The sequence below is a fragment of the Delphinapterus leucas genome, chromosome 2, assembly GCF_059928025.1.
Source record: "Delphinapterus leucas isolate spDelLeu-1000000601 "Yukka" chromosome 2, BTC_Dleu_Yukka2, whole genome shotgun sequence".
NCBI lineage: Eukaryota > Metazoa > Chordata > Mammalia > Artiodactyla > Monodontidae > Delphinapterus > Delphinapterus leucas.
In genome coordinates this window covers 140,447,620-140,467,230 of record NC_143130.1, presented here as the reverse complement: position 1 = coordinate 140,467,230, position 19,611 = coordinate 140,447,620, and the positions used below count along the sequence as shown (strand labels likewise).

General features: G+C 35.6%; 2 protein-coding genes across 3 annotated transcripts in view; one reads left to right on the top strand and one right to left on the bottom strand.

The window, feature by feature from the left end:
* Nucleotides 1-19,611, top strand: part of LOC111173101 (uncharacterized) — a 161,045-nt gene that overhangs the window by 107,404 nt on the left and 34,030 nt on the right. For both annotated transcript variants that reach the window (XM_089907778.1, XM_089907779.1), the window contains exon 2: nucleotides 8,607-8,657. The gene's annotated coding sequence lies outside the window, so the exon portion shown is untranslated. The remainder of the gene's footprint in view (nucleotides 1-8,606; nucleotides 8,658-19,611) is intronic.
* Nucleotides 1-19,611, bottom strand: part of LRRC9 (leucine rich repeat containing 9) — a 93,081-nt gene that overhangs the window by 47,298 nt on the left and 26,172 nt on the right. Inside the window, exons 12-16 of the mRNA XM_089906269.1 lie at nucleotides 19,375-19,507; nucleotides 17,151-17,273; nucleotides 16,420-16,535; nucleotides 11,483-11,695; nucleotides 6,440-6,559 (exon numbers count right to left, since the gene is read on the bottom strand). Coding sequence (XP_089762395.1) covers nucleotides 6,440-6,559; nucleotides 11,483-11,695; nucleotides 16,420-16,535; nucleotides 17,151-17,273; nucleotides 19,375-19,507 — 705 coding nt within the window. The remainder of the gene's footprint in view (nucleotides 1-6,439; nucleotides 6,560-11,482; nucleotides 11,696-16,419; nucleotides 16,536-17,150; nucleotides 17,274-19,374; nucleotides 19,508-19,611) is intronic.

Below are 19,611 nucleotides of genomic sequence, written 5' to 3'. Positions count from 1 at the left end.
CAAGGCATTAGAAACACTTTAACAATAAATTTCTCATTGGAAAAGATAAGACAGAAGTACTATTTCCATAAAAAATTAGGCCCATAATCTATGAAAGTTGAAAATAGCCATACATATTTGTCTTTCCTTGGCCAATTCTGACTATGGTGTAACTATTTTCAGAGAAAAATAAATCTGTTCCTATTCCTTTTGCTTGGATACTCTCCTTTTCTGATAGTTCAGGTGAGTGAATGACAGGCATACAGCTTATGCCATTTCAATTTACCTTATGTGGATGTCTTATTTAGATTTTTAAAAACTCTACAAAAACTATATAGTGTACTTCCACCATTTATGAAGCCCAGGTCTTCCATTATGTAAACAGTCACAGATTGGGTATTTTGACTCACAAGGCAAGGCCAGGGTGATGAACACATAGTAACAATATGTTTACTTTCTGCAACCTAGTAGAACTAATGCTTAGCATGCAAGATGGGTATGGAAACTCTCCATGTTAGAGACACACTTAAGGAAAATGATAGTAAAAATGAGAGGCAAATTAAAAAACTTAGAAGACAATAGGAATAACAGGTGAGTGATTAAATTAGATCACAGCCTTTTATGATGCTGAGATAAATATAATTAATATTAAACACACTTACAAAGTTGATTACTGCAGAATATAGAGGCTAGGCAGCATAGGTGTTCAATCTCTCTGAATCCCCACATAAAAAGAGAGTTAAAAATAAAACCAAAATTCTATGGACAACATTTATAACAAAGCTACATAACAAGGTAGCCCCGTAAGTCTCAAAGAAGTTGGTGGGGATAAACCACCAACAACCACAAGACCTACATGGTGTCCAGGTCTATGAGAGAGGAAGAAGGAAGCATCAGGGCAGCATCTGATGGACCTGAGAATAAGAGAGCCCCAAAATAGCCAACCAATATTCAGTGGAAGGTATGAGGGCCAACTGAATACAGCAGTTGAAAGTGGGAGGAGTTTTGCCCTCTTTGATACCAGGTGAGTGCATGGGACCTACAGTAAAAAGGTCTGAAGGGGATGGAGCAGTCTAGCCCCTACGAATCTTCAAACTGCCCCACCAGGGCCCCCTTACAGACTGAATCTTTCTTGGAGAAGAAACTGCTGGGCTAAATAAAAATTAAACAGGACAAGGACAAAAAAGGCAAATAAAAGAGAAAGTTCAAACTGAAGTGGAAGAAGGGAATAGAGCCAGGAAATTTCAGAAAGTAAGTGCTACAGTTTTTAAACAGTACATATAAACAGCAGAAGAGGGAGATCTGTGAAATTAGAAAAGTTTTCCCAAACCCCACTTTTGTTTTAAAAGTTAAGAACTAATTTCACTGGAAAATGAGCAGCAAAAAAGTATTAAGGTCAAATCCCAGATAAAGCTGTGTGAGTGTGTGTGTGTGCGTGTGTGTGTGTGTGTGTGTGTGTGTGTAAGACAGAGAGAGAGAGAAATATTGCTATATTGCTGCAGGCAATAAAAGTATACCAGAAATATATGCCCAAGAAACATATCATAACCATAAACCTATTATTTCAGAACAAGCAAAAAGATTTAAGAATGATACAAGATACAAAATAACAACATAAATCTGGATTAGAAAAACTCAGAAATGAGATGAAAGAACCCAGAAAAGAATTCGAAATAAAATAATAAAAGCATTTCAGAAATGAAGATTAAACTAGTCAAAGACAAAAGACGTAAACACAACAAATAATGCCTTAAGATAAATAGAAGGCGAAAAAGATGAAAATTTAAAAAATTAAATCAATTTAAAATCTAAATGGAGAGATAAAAAGGACTCAAGAGAAAGTGACAAATAGTGAAGATAGGTAAAGATTCAACATATGGATAATGGGAGTTCCTAAAGAAGAGAACCAACGAAAGGAAACAGAAAAATTGCTAAAAACCTCCAGTTCAAAAAAATAAAAGAAAAAATGATTTTAATCTACATTTTGGTAAAGCATACTGTGAATCCGAAATATTGACCCAGAACAACCAAGCCTGTGACATACAAGGGAAAAAATTATACATTCTCATCAGACTTTTCTACCGCAACACTTTATGCCAGAAGAAAATGAAATAATATTTAAGATGCCCAAGAAAAGAAATTGTAAGCCAAGGATTTTATATCTAATAAAACTGCCTTTAAGTATAAAGGACATAGATAAATTATTATCAACATTCAGTAACTGAAGGGATACTGTTTCCATAAGCCCTTCCTGAGGAATCTATAATAGAATATTTTCCAGACAATCAAAATGTTTGATACCACCCTAAGAACTGGTGATAAGAATTAAATACACAATTACCAATGAACTAAAAGGGAGAGTGTACAGAATGTAAGGGCTACATGCTCTAACAAAGTAGATATAGTATGATAATTTTAATTATTTTTTAAAATAGAGAAGAATGAAAAGAACATACACAAAATTTAAAAAAAATCTTTCCAGTAACATGTTGATGAGAGTATTAGCACTATCATTCTGAGACTTTTGTGTGTGTAATAGGGGATAAAACAAATGAGTGATTATTAAATATCCTAATTCTATCACCTTGTATCCCTGAGAATCAGGATTATTGGTGTGGGAAAAAAAGATACAGATGTAAGTAACAGAGAAAGGTTAAGTTAAATGATTTGCAGTCTTAAATTCGAATTGGAAGTATCAATATAAATTCATGAGGTTAGTTTTACTTGCACATATACCACACACACACACACACCCACACACACACCCCTCCCCCACAACAAATTCTGTCCAATGGAAAGACCTAGAAACAATGACCAACCCAGATTGTGGCCCTTAAATACCACTTCTCTAAAAGAAACCAGGGCTCCTTGAAGAAATAGTTGATCCCATGTCTGCAACAGAAAAATACATAAAATGTGTATGGAACATCTTTCATACCAGGCGGCAAAGAAGCTATCACAGACTACTAGGGTCATGGCAAAAGGAGCTAACCTTATGATGCTTCCACTGGCTAAGGATGAGAAAATTTGAGCTTCAATCATGATAGTAATTGCAGTAAATTGAATATCATCAAATATGTTTAAGTCCTTGCATTCCTAATGATATTAAAACTAAAAAAGTATTGCTTATCTTTGGGAATTCGTAAGGAACTAATTCATTATCTTCAAAGTTGGTAAATAAAAGCAAATAAACATCTATTCTGCATTTTCTATATGAATGGTCCTACTGGGTATCCAAATAATAGATAAGGGGAAACGTCTCTATGTAAAAGTGTTCCAATTAATAAACGAAAAAGAAATTCTAGAATAAGAATGTTGCTATTTTGTAATCTCCAATGAATTAATAGATACAGGCATTAATAATGGCTCCTAGAATCAGAAAAGTGAGACAACTAGACATTATGTGTCCCTGTAGTCTCACCAGAGGAATGGAACCAGAGTCTGATACAATCTCTGGATCCAGTTGCCAATTTGTAGAAAATCTGGAGGGTGGAGGGCATGTAGGGTGTATCATAGGTAAGCAAATTGGCAGGGTCTGGACCGTGGGAAACTCTGGTTTTGAAGGTCCAAGTATTTCTACAGATAAACAGTGGGGAGCAGAAGGGGATAGAAGGGAAACTTAAAAGAGACTTTAAAAATACAGTACATTAAAAAAAAAAGGGAAAACCAAATTTCTGTGCTAGGGATACACATTTGGGGTGATGGAACTATAGGGGAAAAAGAGCGGGGAGAGGATAACTATTAGCAGTCAGGATAATGATTTCTTGAAGGAATGGGGCATATAGAAGGGGTTTATGCTGTAGGTGGCAAAGTTTTACTTCTTGACCTGGACGCTAGTTAACAAGCATGTTCACCTTATAATAATTTACTAAACCACTTGTTTGTAGTATGTAGTTTTCAGTATCTGTGTTTTATTTTACATACAGCATCTCCTCTCTCTGAACATCCGAAGATCCTTACAGTCATTTTTAGAGACATGTTTATACACTGGATTCTTAATGTCTGAGGGGTCTATATCTAGCTAGCTACCTTTACTAGTTCTAAAATTTGAAAATACCACTTGGGCATAAAATTTGTCCAGTTCCCTTACCTGTAAAATAACTGTGGTAATAGTCATCCAATAAGCAGGCTGTGAGGCTATGATGATGAAAGAAATCTTTGTATTAAACAACAACAAAGCTACATTGCAAATACATGCTGGGCAGCTGGCTAAGCTCATTCACCTTGCATGACTTAAGAGTTTAGTCTTTAAATCTGTGCCTAAGCAAAATTATAATGCCTGTTATAACCTTTGGAACTGCAAGCAAATCATTAGAAGAAAATTAAACAAAAATGCCCAAAATTTATATATAGTCCTGGGACCTCTATTAAACTACCTTCTTTCCTCAGTTGCATACCAAACCCAAGGGAATTCTATTAAAAAGGACTTTGGCCTTGCAGTTAAGTCCTTAATCCATTTTGCATGTGGCTGTCCAGTTTCCCAACACCATTAAAATTCCTAGAAGAAATATAGGCAGTATGCTCTTTTATGTCGGTCTTAGCAATGTCTTTCTAGATATGTCTCCTAAACAAAAGCAAAAATAAACAAATGGGACTACACCAAACTATAAAGCTTCTGTACAGCAAAGGAAACCATCAACAAAATGAAAAGACAACCTACTGAATTGGAGAAGATATTTGCAAATCATATATCTGATAAGGGGCTGATATCCAAAATATATTAAAAAACTCATTCAACTCAACAACAAAAAAACCCAAACAACCCAATTTTAAAAATGGGCACAGGAGCTTTTTCCAAAGAAGACATACAGATGACCAACAGGTGCATGAAAAGCTGTTCATCACTAATTATTAGGGGAACACAAATCAAAACCACGAGATATCACCTCATGCCTATTAGAATAGCTATTATCAAAAAGGCAAGAATTAAAAAGAGGATGTGGGGAAAAGTAAACCCTCATACACTGTTGGTGAGAATGTAAATTGGTGCAGCCACTATGAAAAACAGTATGGAGATTCCTCAAAAATTAAGAATAGAACCACCATATGATCCAGCTTTTCTACTTCTATTTATCTGAAGAGTACAAAAAACACTAATTCAAAATATGCACCCCTATGTTCATAGCATCATTATTTACAATTGCCAAGATATGGAAGCAACCCAATTGTCCATCAACAGATGAATGGATAAAGAAGATGTGGTACATATATACAATGGAATATTACTCAGACATAAAAAAGATGAAATCTTGCCATTTGCAACAACATGGATGGACTTGGAGGGTATTACGCTAAGTGAAATAAGTCAGACAAAGACAAATACTGTATGATATCACTTGTATGTGGAGTAATAAAACCAAAATAAATGAACAAACCAAACTAAATAAAAACAAACATATAGATAAAAGGAACACAGTAGTGATTACCAGAGGGGAAGTAGGGTGGAGGGAGGGCAAAATGGGTAAAGGTGGTCAACTGTACGGTGATACATAGAAACTAAACTTTTGGTGGTGAGAGCACTGTAGTATATACAGAAGTTGAAATATAATATTGTACACATTTTTATAAACTTATATAATGTCATAAACCAATGTTACCTCAATTAAAAAAAAAGGACTTTGGCTTAGAAAAAGAAAAAAGGAAGAGGGTTTAATACTAAAATCTAAGGCCAATAAGCAAAGCAGCAACTCTCACCACAGTCGCAGAAGTAGCAGTACAAGGGCCTTGACATGGTTGCAAGGAGATAGAGAATGAGCAAGACCTGAGAATGATGATATATTCTGAAAATGTATGTCAGTGACTTGGGACCTATGGAAACAGGGGATGCTGGGTTGGAGTTCTGGAACCCATATGTAATTATTTTTGTTATATGACATATAACAGGGAAAACAAAAGCCAGATAAGATCCATACCTGGGTGTACATGTGTATTACTGTATTTGTCCTTGATTTATAAGAAGGCAAACACAAATCAAACAAGATCTATGTGTGTGATGAGGGTAGAAAGGACAAGGCAGAGAGAAAGAGAACTAACCATGTGGATAATGAACAGATGGGAAGACTTGACAACATTAGCTGTGAAGTGGTAAACTAGAAAGTGAAGAAGAAATAAAGACTCACAATAAGGAGAAAAAAAAGAGAGTGAGAAAAAAAGAGCAGAAGAAATTGGAAATGACACTTTATAAATGCCATTTTAAAAACAGGTCTGGAGTAATTTTGCATTTATTTTCAAGTAGCTAGAAATCAGATATGACCACAGGTGTATATTTGGTTTGTAAACAGAATCTAAATCTAAGGCCTATTTTAGAGAAAGTAACATACTATATATATAGTTTATGTATGTTTTGTTCCCGAATTGGGCTGTTAATATGGTATATATGAGGTCTAAATTACAAAAATAATTTATTCATTAAATTAATAATTTTATTTTACTTAAATAATTTCAAAAAGACAGTTCTTACCAGGTGGTATACATCATCTAAACAAGTAAATTCATTAAAGCTGATATGAAGTTTTCGAAGTCCTGTTAACTTGGAGAGATCTCTCAATTTACTCAAGCTGTTTCCATGTAGATTCAGACTCTGAAGTAAAATAAAATGTAAATAAAAAACAAGACAGATTATATCCTAATTATAGCTATTTAAATAACATTAAGAGAGAGCCAATGAGAAAAAAATATAATTTTGAAAGTATAGTCTGATTTTATGATTTTAAAAGGTATAGTTTCTAATAGCAGCATTGCATCTGGTTCTCGATTAATTTGATCTTCCACTTGCTCTAAGTTTATCAATAATCGGCATGAAATTCTTTTTAGAAAATGGCTAAATATTTTGTTGTGATATTCATTAGGGCAGACCTATTTCTCAGGCTAGTGAACAGTGTAGGCCCTAAAGATTTTGGGTATTGGCTAGGTCGCCTCGCAAGAGAAAGGATGGCAAGGATACACCCTGATTACAGGAAACCATATGAGGGCACTGGACTAAGGAAGAAAGGCTGAGGGTGTTAAAGTGGGAGACACAACATCAAAGAAGGAATTGGGAGAGTGTCTAAGACAGTTTCTACATCAGAATTTGGCCCAGATTTTCCCTGCCCATTTGATCCTGGGCTGTATAAAAATGAATGTTATGGGCTTCCCTGGTGGCGCAGTGGTTGAGAGTCCGCCTGCCGATGCAGCGGACACGGGTTCGTGCCCCGGTCTGGGAAGATCCCACATGCCGTGGAGCAGCTGGGCCCGTGAGCCATGGCCGCTGAGCCGGCACGTCCGGAGCCTGTGCTCCGCAACGGGAGAAGCCACAACAGTGAGAGGCCCGCGTACCGCAAAAAAAAAAAAAAAAAGAATGTTACTATATTTTTATATTTAGGGGAAACCCTGATGTCTACATAATTTTTCTCTTTAAACTATACCATTGTTAATGGTATCAAATGAAGATTGATGCATAGTCTACAAAATAAATAGTGGCACAAGAAAATGTCAATATAATTGACCACCTTATTCACAACAAATGGGTATCATGATAAAATCAGGTATCTACCTCCCAACCCTCTTCACTTACCACCACCATCTTAAACCCTATTATACTGTGGACATAACTAAATTCCTGGCAGGGAGAAACAATTGAATGTCAAATAGTTATCAAAACTTTGCTAAAATTAAGAAGGGCCAATTTATGCAGACTAGTTTACAGGTCACACATGACAGATTCTACAGATAACTTACACTTAACATGTTCACAATTGAATTCATCATCTTCTCTGATCTGCTTGGCAGTCCACATTTTCAATCCTGATTAAGAGTTTCACCATCTAACAGATATTGTTGATCATCAATTTCCCCTCTTTTCTATATACATTTGATTCTAGAAATGTTTCTTAAATCAACCGCTCCATACCATCACCACTACAGTGCCTTAGTTCAGACTATTATTTGTCCTTTGGACTACTACAATAGTTTCTACTGGATTTCTATACCACCAGTCTGACCACAGTTAAATCTAAACACAAGCTATCAAAGTTAGGGTCTTTAAAAACAGAGAGCCTATTCCCTAAACAAAAGAATGTAAACTTATAAATTTGCCTTCTGAAATCCATCCTGATGTGGCTATAACCTCTTACTCTTCCAGCCACAGCCTCATGTATCTTCTTTGTATTCCAACCTACACCTATACTTCCACTGTCACACACCCTATGTTCTAGTCACACTGAATTCCTCAGTGTTCCCTGAAGACACCAGGATCTTTCAAAACCATGTGCTTACAGATAAAGTATTTCCTCTGCTTGGAAGACAAAAACAATGAAATCTCTCATATCCTTCAAAAATCCACAAAAAACCCACCTCTTTCTGTGGACCTCTCCCAGCAACTCCAAACTTCCTGTATTTGTTTCCATATCTGTCTCCTCCACTGAAATAATATCCTTGGGGCAGGGAAAATAACTTATTCATTGAACCCCCAATACTTATTTCATTGCCTAAAATACAGCAAATCTCAGTAAATGCTAAATGAATAAATCAGTACAAAAGCCAGACATAACTGACAACTCTAATTTTCAGTATTTAATTGTGCTGTAAGAGAATATAAAATTATGTTACTCTGGGTTTTTTATTTCTACATATTTTATTTATTTTTATAGATGTCCTCATGAAACTCGACCTGGTGGGGATAACTGAAAAGAAAATAAGAGGTATGTACCCTTCCCTCAGTTTCTCTTACAGTAACGGCACAAAGAAGGGAGAACAAAGGGTATGATATCTAAATATCCTTCTTCTAATATCTAGTATTCTTACTGGAAACCCTAGAAAATTTGCTGGCTTTTAAGCAATATAGGCAAATTTAATATGAAAAAGCCCCTCCATTCTTATGTTATGCGTGTTGACCAAATTAATAGTCAGGTGGAGGTCACAAGCTGCCCAAGGTATTCTGAAGTCTTAACTCTCCTCTGTTTCTTATCACAAACCAAAGATAATAAAAAAGACCTACCTTCTGGTGCTGTTTTTTTTTTAAACTTTTATTTAATCCCTTTAAATCTATAGGAATACATGTTCTAGAAGCTCAGTCCAATCAGAGCACATTCATTTATTAAACCTTTCATTACTGAAGCTTTATTATCAAGAGTTCATTACTCAAATATGAAATCTTGACAATATAGTTCAGAAACAATTTTTCCATGCTGTCAGCTGGAAGACTGCTCCTGTAATAAGTATACTGAACACTTATGATAAAGGTGGTGATATTGCCATCATGTTATGAAGTTTCCCTTCCTCTCTAATAATAATCCTCTAAGGTAACGACAATCTCCTAGGCTTGAAGATTTGGTGGATGATGCTAACACAGTTTAACCAAAGCAATCCCATAAACTTTCTTAAAAAAGTGTTTCAAATATTTTTAGAAGCAGGCTGAAAACTGTTGACCTCACTTATTATTTTAAAAAATATTTTTTACTTTCTGTTTCACACAATCACTTGAGAAAAAACTGTCATCATAAACAATGGATTTAGAAATGTAACGATGGAGCAAAGTAATTGACTTTCAAGATAAAAATCATTTCAGAATTTTTATCTGTACCTTAGCTTTCAGTGCATGCATAGAAAGATAGCGTCATGTAAGAATAATTTGTCTTCTTAAGTATTCTTATCAATTTATCAGTTAATATCAATTTGTTTACTACTTCTGCAGGTTCAAGTAAACAACCCACTTTCTTTGTTAAGAACCACTCAAGACATTCTGTTTTAAAACAAGTAACTAATGAGTATCTCATGTGTGCTAGGTATTGTGCTAGATAATGGCAGAGTTGATGCTAGTCCGCTCAGTGTTTATGAGTAAATTAGAAAAAGGCATCCTTACCTCAAGATGCCTTTATTTTCCAGCTTTTAGAAAATTGTTACAATAGGCTGATTTTGTTGGTAAAAGAAATTTTACCAACAGTCATCAAAAAATTGTTGTAGTAAATATACTACTCTTATTTGAAAGTTGCTCCTTAGGTGTGGCCATTTTGTTCAATGTACAATCTTATATTGTTGCCCTCATGCTGGGAATATAAATGACTAAGAACAGCCTAATCTCTGCCCTTGTGGAATTTATAGTTTAGGAAGGATACAAAGTATATGACAAAGGAATCTTACTTAGATTCTTATCTAGACCTAGAGGTAAGAGAAGGAATTAATGCTAAAGTATAGATCAAAAATATGTGTGGGAGTTAACTAGGAGAAACGGGGTCAGGGGAGAACATTCCATGCAGGAGTACAGTGCAGGAGTACAGTACAAGTGCAGAGGCTCTGTGTGGCTGCAAACAGGGTACATTAAAGAAACAAGAAGGAGGCTGAGCACAGATTGCTAAAGCGAGGGTAATATGAGAAGAGCGTGGATAGACAGGCCAGGGACCAGGTCATGCAAAACCTTATAGGCCATATTAAGGACTCTGGTTTTATTTTTAAAACAATGGAAAATCATTTGAGCATTTCAAATAGGAGTAGTGAGGGGTGACAAATCAGACTTGCATTTTGAAAAGACTCCTCTCGCTTCAACATGGAGAATGGGTTGTGGCCTTAAAGCAGAAGCAGGACAAGGCCTCTTTTGCATAGCTCTAGTAGGCATGTACCTCCCCAGCCCCCAACACACAGACACACACCCCTTGTATTGAGTTATAGTCAAGTTATATAGTGAATGGCATCCAAAGAGCACATTAACAGAATACAATGTGCATGGTGCCTCCTGGAGCTGTGTAGTAGCCCTATGGAAGTAGTCTAGGTCGGAGATAAAGGGAGTTTGGACAGAATGGTAGCAGATTTGAAATGGACAGATTTGAGAGTCAAGATATAGAGGGAGGCTTAATATCTCAATAGAATTTCCTCAGTGTAAAGTAAGTTGCTTCAGTAAGTTACTCAAATTCTGTTGATTAATTTTGTAAAGATAAAACTCCTGTATTCTATGTTGATTGGTCCTGGAAACTGTTTTGAAACTTACTATCTTAATCAGTTAAAGAGAGTTTATTTGTTATTCAGGAATGAAATTCCTTGCAAATTACAAGGCTACCTCTAGACCTCCACTGTCCTCTATGATAGCCCCTAGCCACATGGGGCTATTGAGCACTTGAACTGTGAACTGAGATGTACTGTGAGTGTAAAATATACTCCAGGTTTCAGAGACTTAGCATGAAACTATCTGTTAATGAATCTTCATATTGCCTGTATGTTGAAATGATAATATTGGGGATATATTGAGTTAACTATAATATATTATTAAAATTAATCTTACTTTTTAATTTTAAAAATCTTTAAAAATGTGGCTAATAGAAAATTCAAAATTACATATGTGGTTCATATTATATTACTACTGGACAACACTGATCTGTAGAAGAAAAGGGCTGGGCACTTTTAAAGCATGCCTGGCATGGACAGCATGCTGCCTGGCATCATAAGATGGGTGGTTTAATATCTTTAGATTTCATGCGATAGATTCTGACCAAATTCAAGGTTCATGTCCCCAAATTTTATTCCTCATAATACTCACCACAATATGACTGTAAATGCTAGTCTTGGCAAGGGAAAGTATTGTTTTATCATCCAAGCTAATAAGTTTTGGTCTGGGCTTGATCCTGGGATCCATTTTTATAACTTCATCATCAAATTTCAAATCCTGGGACAATACTGATCCTTCTGAATTTTTTTTGCTCTCTTCTAGGATAATATTGTTGAATGCAGAAAATAAAGAGTGAGCCTTGACCTAAAAAATTTATTAAAAATGTTGAAAATTTGGTTGCTGTATTTATCATTTTGAAAAAGAAATAGGCTATGTAGGAAAGATGAATTAACTTTTGTTCCTGTTATATAGTAATATCTATGATGAGTATCACATTAGGAAATCTATGAGAGTAGATTAAAATTGTGGGCTAAGAATGGGTGTGTCCTCCTGCTGAAAATTCCCTAAAACTAGCAAAAGACAATTTAAAAATATTTTATAACAGTGGAGAGGGTACCAACAAAAGACTAAAAATTGTGAGATATAAATCAGAAGGGACTGAACTGACAGACAAATAGGAGCAGAAATGTAACCTGCAGCCAAAATATGTGCAGGAGATAACCACTTCAAAGAGCAGATCCCAAGAAGCTTGACGTTCAGAGTGAACAAGTAAAATAGCAGGAGGATGCTCTAGGTAATTATCAGGCAACTAAGTAATTATCATAAGAACTGTGGATGAATGGGCAAAAACAACATAAACAAACAGAAATGGGTCTAGAAAAAACCAAAATGGTCCCTAAGAGAATTTTTTTTTTTTACTTTTTCATTTTATATTTATTTATTTATTTTGGCTGCACCGGGTCCTAGTTGCAGCATGCGGGATCTTCATTGCGGCATGCAGGATTTTTAGTTGCGGCACGCAAACTCTCAGTTGCAGCAGGCATGGGGGATCTAGTTCCCCAACCAGGGATCGAACCCGGGCCTCCTGCGTTGGGAGCATGGAGTCTTACTCACTGGACCACCAGGGAAGTCCCCATAAGAGAATTTTTTAAAATATGGGAGAACAAAGCATCTATAAAAGAATAGGCTGCTATAGAAAAGAACAGGGTAAATGCTTTGAAGTCAAAGTAAAAACAATTAGTGAAATAGAAAATATTCAATGAACGTTCTGAGAAAGCAAATGGATATGACAGCAAATCAAATTAGCAAGTGGAAGCTAATATTGAGGACATCTTCCAGAGCACAGAATTTAAAAACAGAAATGTAAATACAAGAGAAAAAAAATTAAAATACATGCAGAATCAGTTCAGAATGTCCAATGTTTAACAAACAGAGGTTCCAGAGGGCTTAACAGAGAATGGAAGAGAAGAAATGATCAAGGAATTAAGAGAAAGAAACTTCCCAGAGGTGACGAAAGAACTGAATATTCCGATTAAAAGAGTTCATGAAGTGGCAAGCAGAAGGATGATGGAGGTCTTTGCCGACATCACTGAAGTCAGTCACAACAGCCAGGGACTTGGCCTCACTACTTCTTGTTATTTCAGTTATTCTGTTTTCTGTTTGTTCGGATTTCTGTGTCTTATGCTGAAAGCATATTTGACTGATACAATCCGCTTCATAACAATATAAAATATAAATGCCCAGAACTATACTTAACAAGAAATGTTTAAGATGTATATAAAGGAAAATGTTGGAGAGGACTTGAGTAAATGGAATAACTTATCATGTTCCTGGATGAGAGGCCCAATACTACAAAGTAGTCAGTTTGCCCCAAATTAAATTTAAATTCAATACAATCACAATCAAATCCTAATAGGACTTTTAAATAGAGCTTAACAAACTGTTTCTAAATTTTATTTGGAAAGGAAAATGTTCAAGAATAGCCAAGAATTAAAAATATATATATAAGTGGGGACAGGGGAAGAGAATTTGCCCTATCACATATCAAAACATATCATCAGGTTGTAATAACCAAAATAATGTGGTAGGTGTCCAAGATTAGACAGAGAGATCAATGGAACAGAAATAGAAGGATCTATAAATAGACCACTTACATATGAAAATAATTTTAATGATAGCTAATATTTCAAAATAGAGTAAAAAAGATGATGCTTGGTCCATTTTTAAGGATAAAATTATTTGACCTCCTCAACCTCACACAGAATAAAACAATTTCTAGATAGAATTAAAAAGCTAAAAGTTTTAGGTACTTCCCTGGTGGCCCAGTGGTAAAGAATCTGCCTTCCAATGCAGGGGAAGTGGGTTTGATCCCTGGTCGGGGAACTAAGATCCCACATGCCGCGGGGCCAGCTAAGCCTGTGCGCCACAACTACTGAGCCTGGGCACCTCAACTAGAGAGCCACCTGCCACAACTACAGAGCCCATGCTCCCTGGAGCCTGCGCACCACAACTAGAGAAGAGAAAACCCACACGCCACAACTAGTGAGAAGCCCGCACACTGCAACAAAAGAAGAGCCTGTGCGCCGCAACAAAAGATCCCACATGCCTCAACGAAGATCCCGTGTACTGCAACTAAGACCCGACACAGCCAAAAAAAAAAAAAGGCTAAAATTTTTAGAACAACCTATATTAGTATTGGAAGAAAATAAAGGAGAATATTTATATAAGCCTTATGAAGTGAGACATAAAATTCAGAATCCATAATGTAAAAGATGGAGAGATCTGATCTCTTAAAAATTAACTTGTAAATTACAAATGAAAATGACAAATACTTTTTTTGCTGCAAATAAAATGAAAATACAAGTGACAGAAAACATTTGCAATATATATAAAAGATAAAGGATTAACATCTAGAATGCATATAAAGATTTTTCCAATCAATATGAAAAAGATAAGAGTCCAATAGAAAATGGTCAAAGGATATAACAGGTGATTCATAAAACTGTAAATAATCTATAAGCACATGAAAGGATAAAATATCCTTTCTTTGGCCATCAGATATAAACAAAAAGATTGATAATACCTGTGTTGGTAAGGATGTAAAGAAACAAGCACTGTCACACACTGTTGGAAATTTATAAAATGGTTCAACTTCTGTAAAGAGTACTGGCAAAATCTATCAAAATTAAAACACACATATCCATATATCCTTTGACTAGCCAATTCTTCTACAAATATGTGGTGCAGAAAAACTTCCATATTTGTATGGAAGATGCATCTGCAATGAGACTCACTGAAATATTGTTTTAAATAGTAATAAAATTGGAGACAACCTATGTTTCATCAACAGGGGAACAGTCAAATAAATCAGAGTATTACTGAATAGTATGAAGTCACCAAAAGACTGAAGTATAGACCTATATGTACTGAAGTGAAATTTGTCCAAAACATGTTGTTAAAGGCAAAAAATTTACAGAATACTTAGAACTTGACTCTACTACGTAAAATGGTATATGTTGTCATATGTGTAAATGCACAGAAAAAAAGGTTGAAAGCAAACTCACAAAGCTACTAACAGTGGATGCCTTCAGGAAAGGGAGTGGTGGTGGGATTGAGGTGAAAGCAGATTTTCATGTTTATTCTATATTCTTCAATACAGTTTGAATCTTTTCCAGTGAGACTACAGTTATATATTACTCATGTAATATATTTGCATGATAAAATATTTAGGTGTCATAATGATTTGTTTTGAAAATTAAGTCCTTTAAAGAATAATCATTTTATATTTATATATAGGCATACCTTGTTTTATTGTGTTTTGGTTTATTGCCATTTTTTACAAATTGAAGACATCAAGCAAGTCTATCGGTGCTATTTTTCCAACAGCCTTTGCTCACTTCATGTCTCTGTGTTACATTTGGTAATTCTCATAATATTTCAAACCTTTTCATTATTATTATATTTGTTATGGTGATCTGTGATGTTACTATTGTAATTGTTTTGGGGTGCCACAAACCATGCTCATATAAGATGGTGAACTTAATAAATGTGTGTGTTCCGACTACTCCACTGACCAGCCATTTCCCTGTCTCTCTCCCTCTCTCTGGGTCTCTCTATTACCTGAGACAAGACAGTCTTAAAATAAGGCCAGTTAGGGGCTTCCCTGGCTTCCCTCGTGGCGCAGTGGTTGAGAGTCCGCCTGCCAATGCAGACGACACGCGTTCGTGCCCCGTTCCGCGAAGATCCCACATGCCGTGGAGCGGATGGGCCCGTGAGCCATGGCCGCTGAGCCTGTGCGTCCGGAGCCTGTGCTCCGCAACGGGAGAGGCCACAGCAGTGCGGAGGCCCGCGTACCGCAAAAATAAATAAATGAGTAAATAAGGCCAGTTAGTAAGCTTACAATGGCCTCTAAGTGTTCGCGTGAAAGGACGAGTCACATACCTCTCATGTTAAATCAAAAGCTAGAAATGACTAACTCTAGTGAGGAAGGCATGCTGAACGCTGAGATAGGCTGAGAGCTAGGCCGCCTGCTCCAAATAGTTAGCCAAGCTGTGGATGCAAAGGAAAAGTTCTTGAAGAAAATTAAAAGTACTACTCCAGTGAATACATGAATGATAAGAAAGTGAAACAGCCTTATTACTGATATGGAAAAAGATTTAGTGCTCTGGACAGAAGATCAAACCAGCCACAACATTCCCTTAAGTCAAAGCCTAATCCAGAGCAAGGCCCTAACTCTCTTCAATTCTATGAAGGCTGAGAGAGGTGAGGAAACTGCAGAAGAAAAGTTTGAAACTAGCAGAGGTTGGTTCAATGCGGTTCAAGGAAAGAAGCCGTCTCCATAACATAGAATGCAGGGGACGTGGGTTCGATCCCTGGTCGGGGAACAGAGATCCCACATGCCTGGGGCAACTAAGCCCACGTGCCACAGCTACAGAGCCCTCGTGCCCTGGAGCCCATGTGCCACACAGAGAGAAGCCTGTGTGCCACAACGAACGATCCTGCATGCCTCAACAATGATCCCGCGTGCCGCAACTAAGACCCGCCGCAGCCAAAAAAATAAAGAAAAATTTTAAAAAATGAATTCATACCACTGTAATATACTCAAATTCTACGATGTATTCAGGCAAAACAAGGTCATGATCAAAGACAAACCACTTGTACTGCCGAATGCTGCAATCACAGCTTCTTTGTCCCATGATAGAATCTAGGATAAAATAAAAAACAAAAACAAGCAAAACAAACAAACACTCTTCAAAATGATATTTAATATACTTTTTTCACCCTTACATAGATTAATAAACAACAAACTCAGTAAGTTCCAAATATTATGTCATTGAGGTTTTTTTCTCTTATATCTTCCCACCACTGTAGACAATTTCTTAATTCTATAAATACTAGTCACCCTTTCACTACACAGACTAGTAGGGTTTAGTTTTATTCATCTCCTTTCCCTTTTCATACTTTTTCACTTTTCTATTCAATGTTTAGCCATATAGTTTTTGACAAATATATTACTTTTTTGTTGTTAAAAGTTGGGTAGGTTCTATTTTCTAAAATACATATAATATATTATACATATATATATATCTGTGTATATAAAACAAACTTTTACAAAATAAAATATCTACACGCACACATATATAACTGTCACTGAAATAGGAAACAGAAATATAGAAGTTCACTAGTAGCTAGGAACAGGTTTTTATAAAAAAGTTTATAAGTTTTGTTAGGTAGAGGTTAAACTGTAAGCATCTGTATTAAATGAAAACATTTTGTATTCAGAAAGATGAAAAAAGATTTATCTTCATCGCAGACATACTTAGTAAATATTTTCGAGGAATGAACACTGAATTAATCATTGGGTAGTTGGCTTGACTGATGGAGTCCTGATCACGAGCCTGAACACTCTGGCCAAGGAAAACCTTTGTAATCAGGAGGATGCCTAGTGTGAAAAAACAAAATGTTTTAACACTAATTCATTTGAATAATTTTCCAATATCATCTTCCTTATTGGCCCCAGACTTGACTGTATATTTTGTAAAGGTAGAGATCCTGGCTATCTTGTCGGCCACCGTAAAGCACACAGCACACTGCTTGATCCAAAATAGAAGCTCAATAAATATTTGTTGCATAAATAAAATGTTTATAAAAGAGAATTCCTGTGATTATATCAAGCAAAGCTTTACAGAGAAGGAAGAAGGAAAGAAGACAATATTTATCAATATTTTTATGAATTAATTTAAGAAATTTGTTGTTCTTGTTAACTGGGTAAAAATTCATCTCTGTATCATCAGCACATAGCTTAGATCATAAGAGGCACTCAATATATGTCTACTGAATGGATGCACATTTCTCTTCCCTTTAGATATTAAGGAACCTTGAAATTCACTAAATCCTAAGGATCTCTAGGAGTCACTGAATCCTATGAAACAACTTGTAATTACTATGCATAAAGTATTGAGATGACTTTTTAAAACTATGTACAAGTTATGAAATGTAAATTGGGAGAACCTAATTGTTTTAGAAAGAATATTCCAGAAGGATCAAGAAAAACATCATGGATATTTCTTTTTCTTTTAAAGATTTTTTTAGATATGGACTATTGTTAAAGTCTTTATTGAATTTGTTACAATATTGCTTCTGTTTTATGCTTTGGTTTTTTGGCCACAAGGCATGTGGGATCTCAGCTCCCCAGCCAGGGATGGAACCAGCACCCTCTGCAATGGAAAGTGAAGTATTAACAACTGGACTGCCAGGGAAGTCCCTATAATGGATATTTCTTAAATGAGAATGGAGAAGGATGAGAAAAAAAGCAAGTGGTTTTTTCAAATAGGAGTTCTTTCTAGATTCAGTAATCTGCTTAATTTTCTGATTATTATTAACTGAATGAAAGACTGCAAAACACACATAATTTAGTTCAGCATGCATCATCTTAACAGAGCTAGAGTCTGGAACCTAGAATATTACTTTTATAGAATTCAGTTAACCAAATTTCTGACTACCCAGTCTTTAGAAGGTTGAATAGTTGAGACCAAAGAATAGATGTCCCTTACTCCCTGACCTGATCAATTCCCTTTATTTTACATTCTTTGGTACTATGCATTAATACTTCATCTTTGTAGCTCTTATTATAATTATAATTTTACATTTATTTGGATATTATTGTTTGTAAGCACCATAATGGAGAAACTGTCTAGTCTGTATTGACTAAATCCCTATCACCAACCAAGTGCCTAATACCCAGTAAGCATTCAATAAATACTGGTGGAACTGAAGAATGAAAAGTGGAAGAGGGTGGGGCAAGAGAGGACATGATGAGGTGGTCTTTGTCTCCAGTCTGTGGGTACCTGGGAACCTCCCCCAGAAGTGTCCTACAAACTGACTCATGTACTTTTATTTACATATATTCAAGATGCAAATAAAATACTAATAACTGTGACTAAATTAAAATACCAAACATTTATCTTCTATAAGGCAACTTTAAAGCAATCCACACACTTCACAATTTGTCTTTAGCCAACTTTAGATTTATAACCAGATTTTCTTATCATCTTATATTTTGATAATTAAGGACAAATAAGGCCTGTCTTCCTGAGTGCTTTATATAATGATTATCATATAAATAGGCCAAGTTCTCTTTTCTCTTTCCTATGAATTTGGGGTTTGTATGGTGATTGTGTGTGTGTGTTTGTGTATAACATGTACATAAATGTGTTAAGTTTATTTTTAGGACACAACTTAATGAACAAAAGCAGATTATGAAAAGTGTTTATTTCATATAAGATGGATTAAATATGATTAACGAATGAGTCTCATCCTATTGATGTTGCTGATAATAATCACTCAGTAAATATTTGTTGACAACCTGACTAAAGTAATAGATCAGAAAGTCATGTATCACTACACTGGTAAACACTAAATCAAATGGGTTTCAGAAAACCTCCCAGGTTGATAAAACCAAGTATCAAAAATATTATGCAAATAATTAATGAATTTGAATACTTAGAACTTAAAAGTTCAGAAACACCGCATACTTGTATTACCATGTCTGAAGAGCTCATGCTCAAGAGAGTTTTTCTTCTCATCCTTAAACTTTTGCTGTAGAAATTCAATTCTGGGACACTCACATATACTCAGGCTGTTAGCAAGAATAACAGCTTCTTTTCTGAGAGGCAGCTGTAAAGAAAAAACGAAGTATGAGTATTTTTACAAGATTGACAATACTTCAACTTTAGTAAGATGGTTTATCATTTTATGTTTATGTGTCTGTGCAAGGAAAC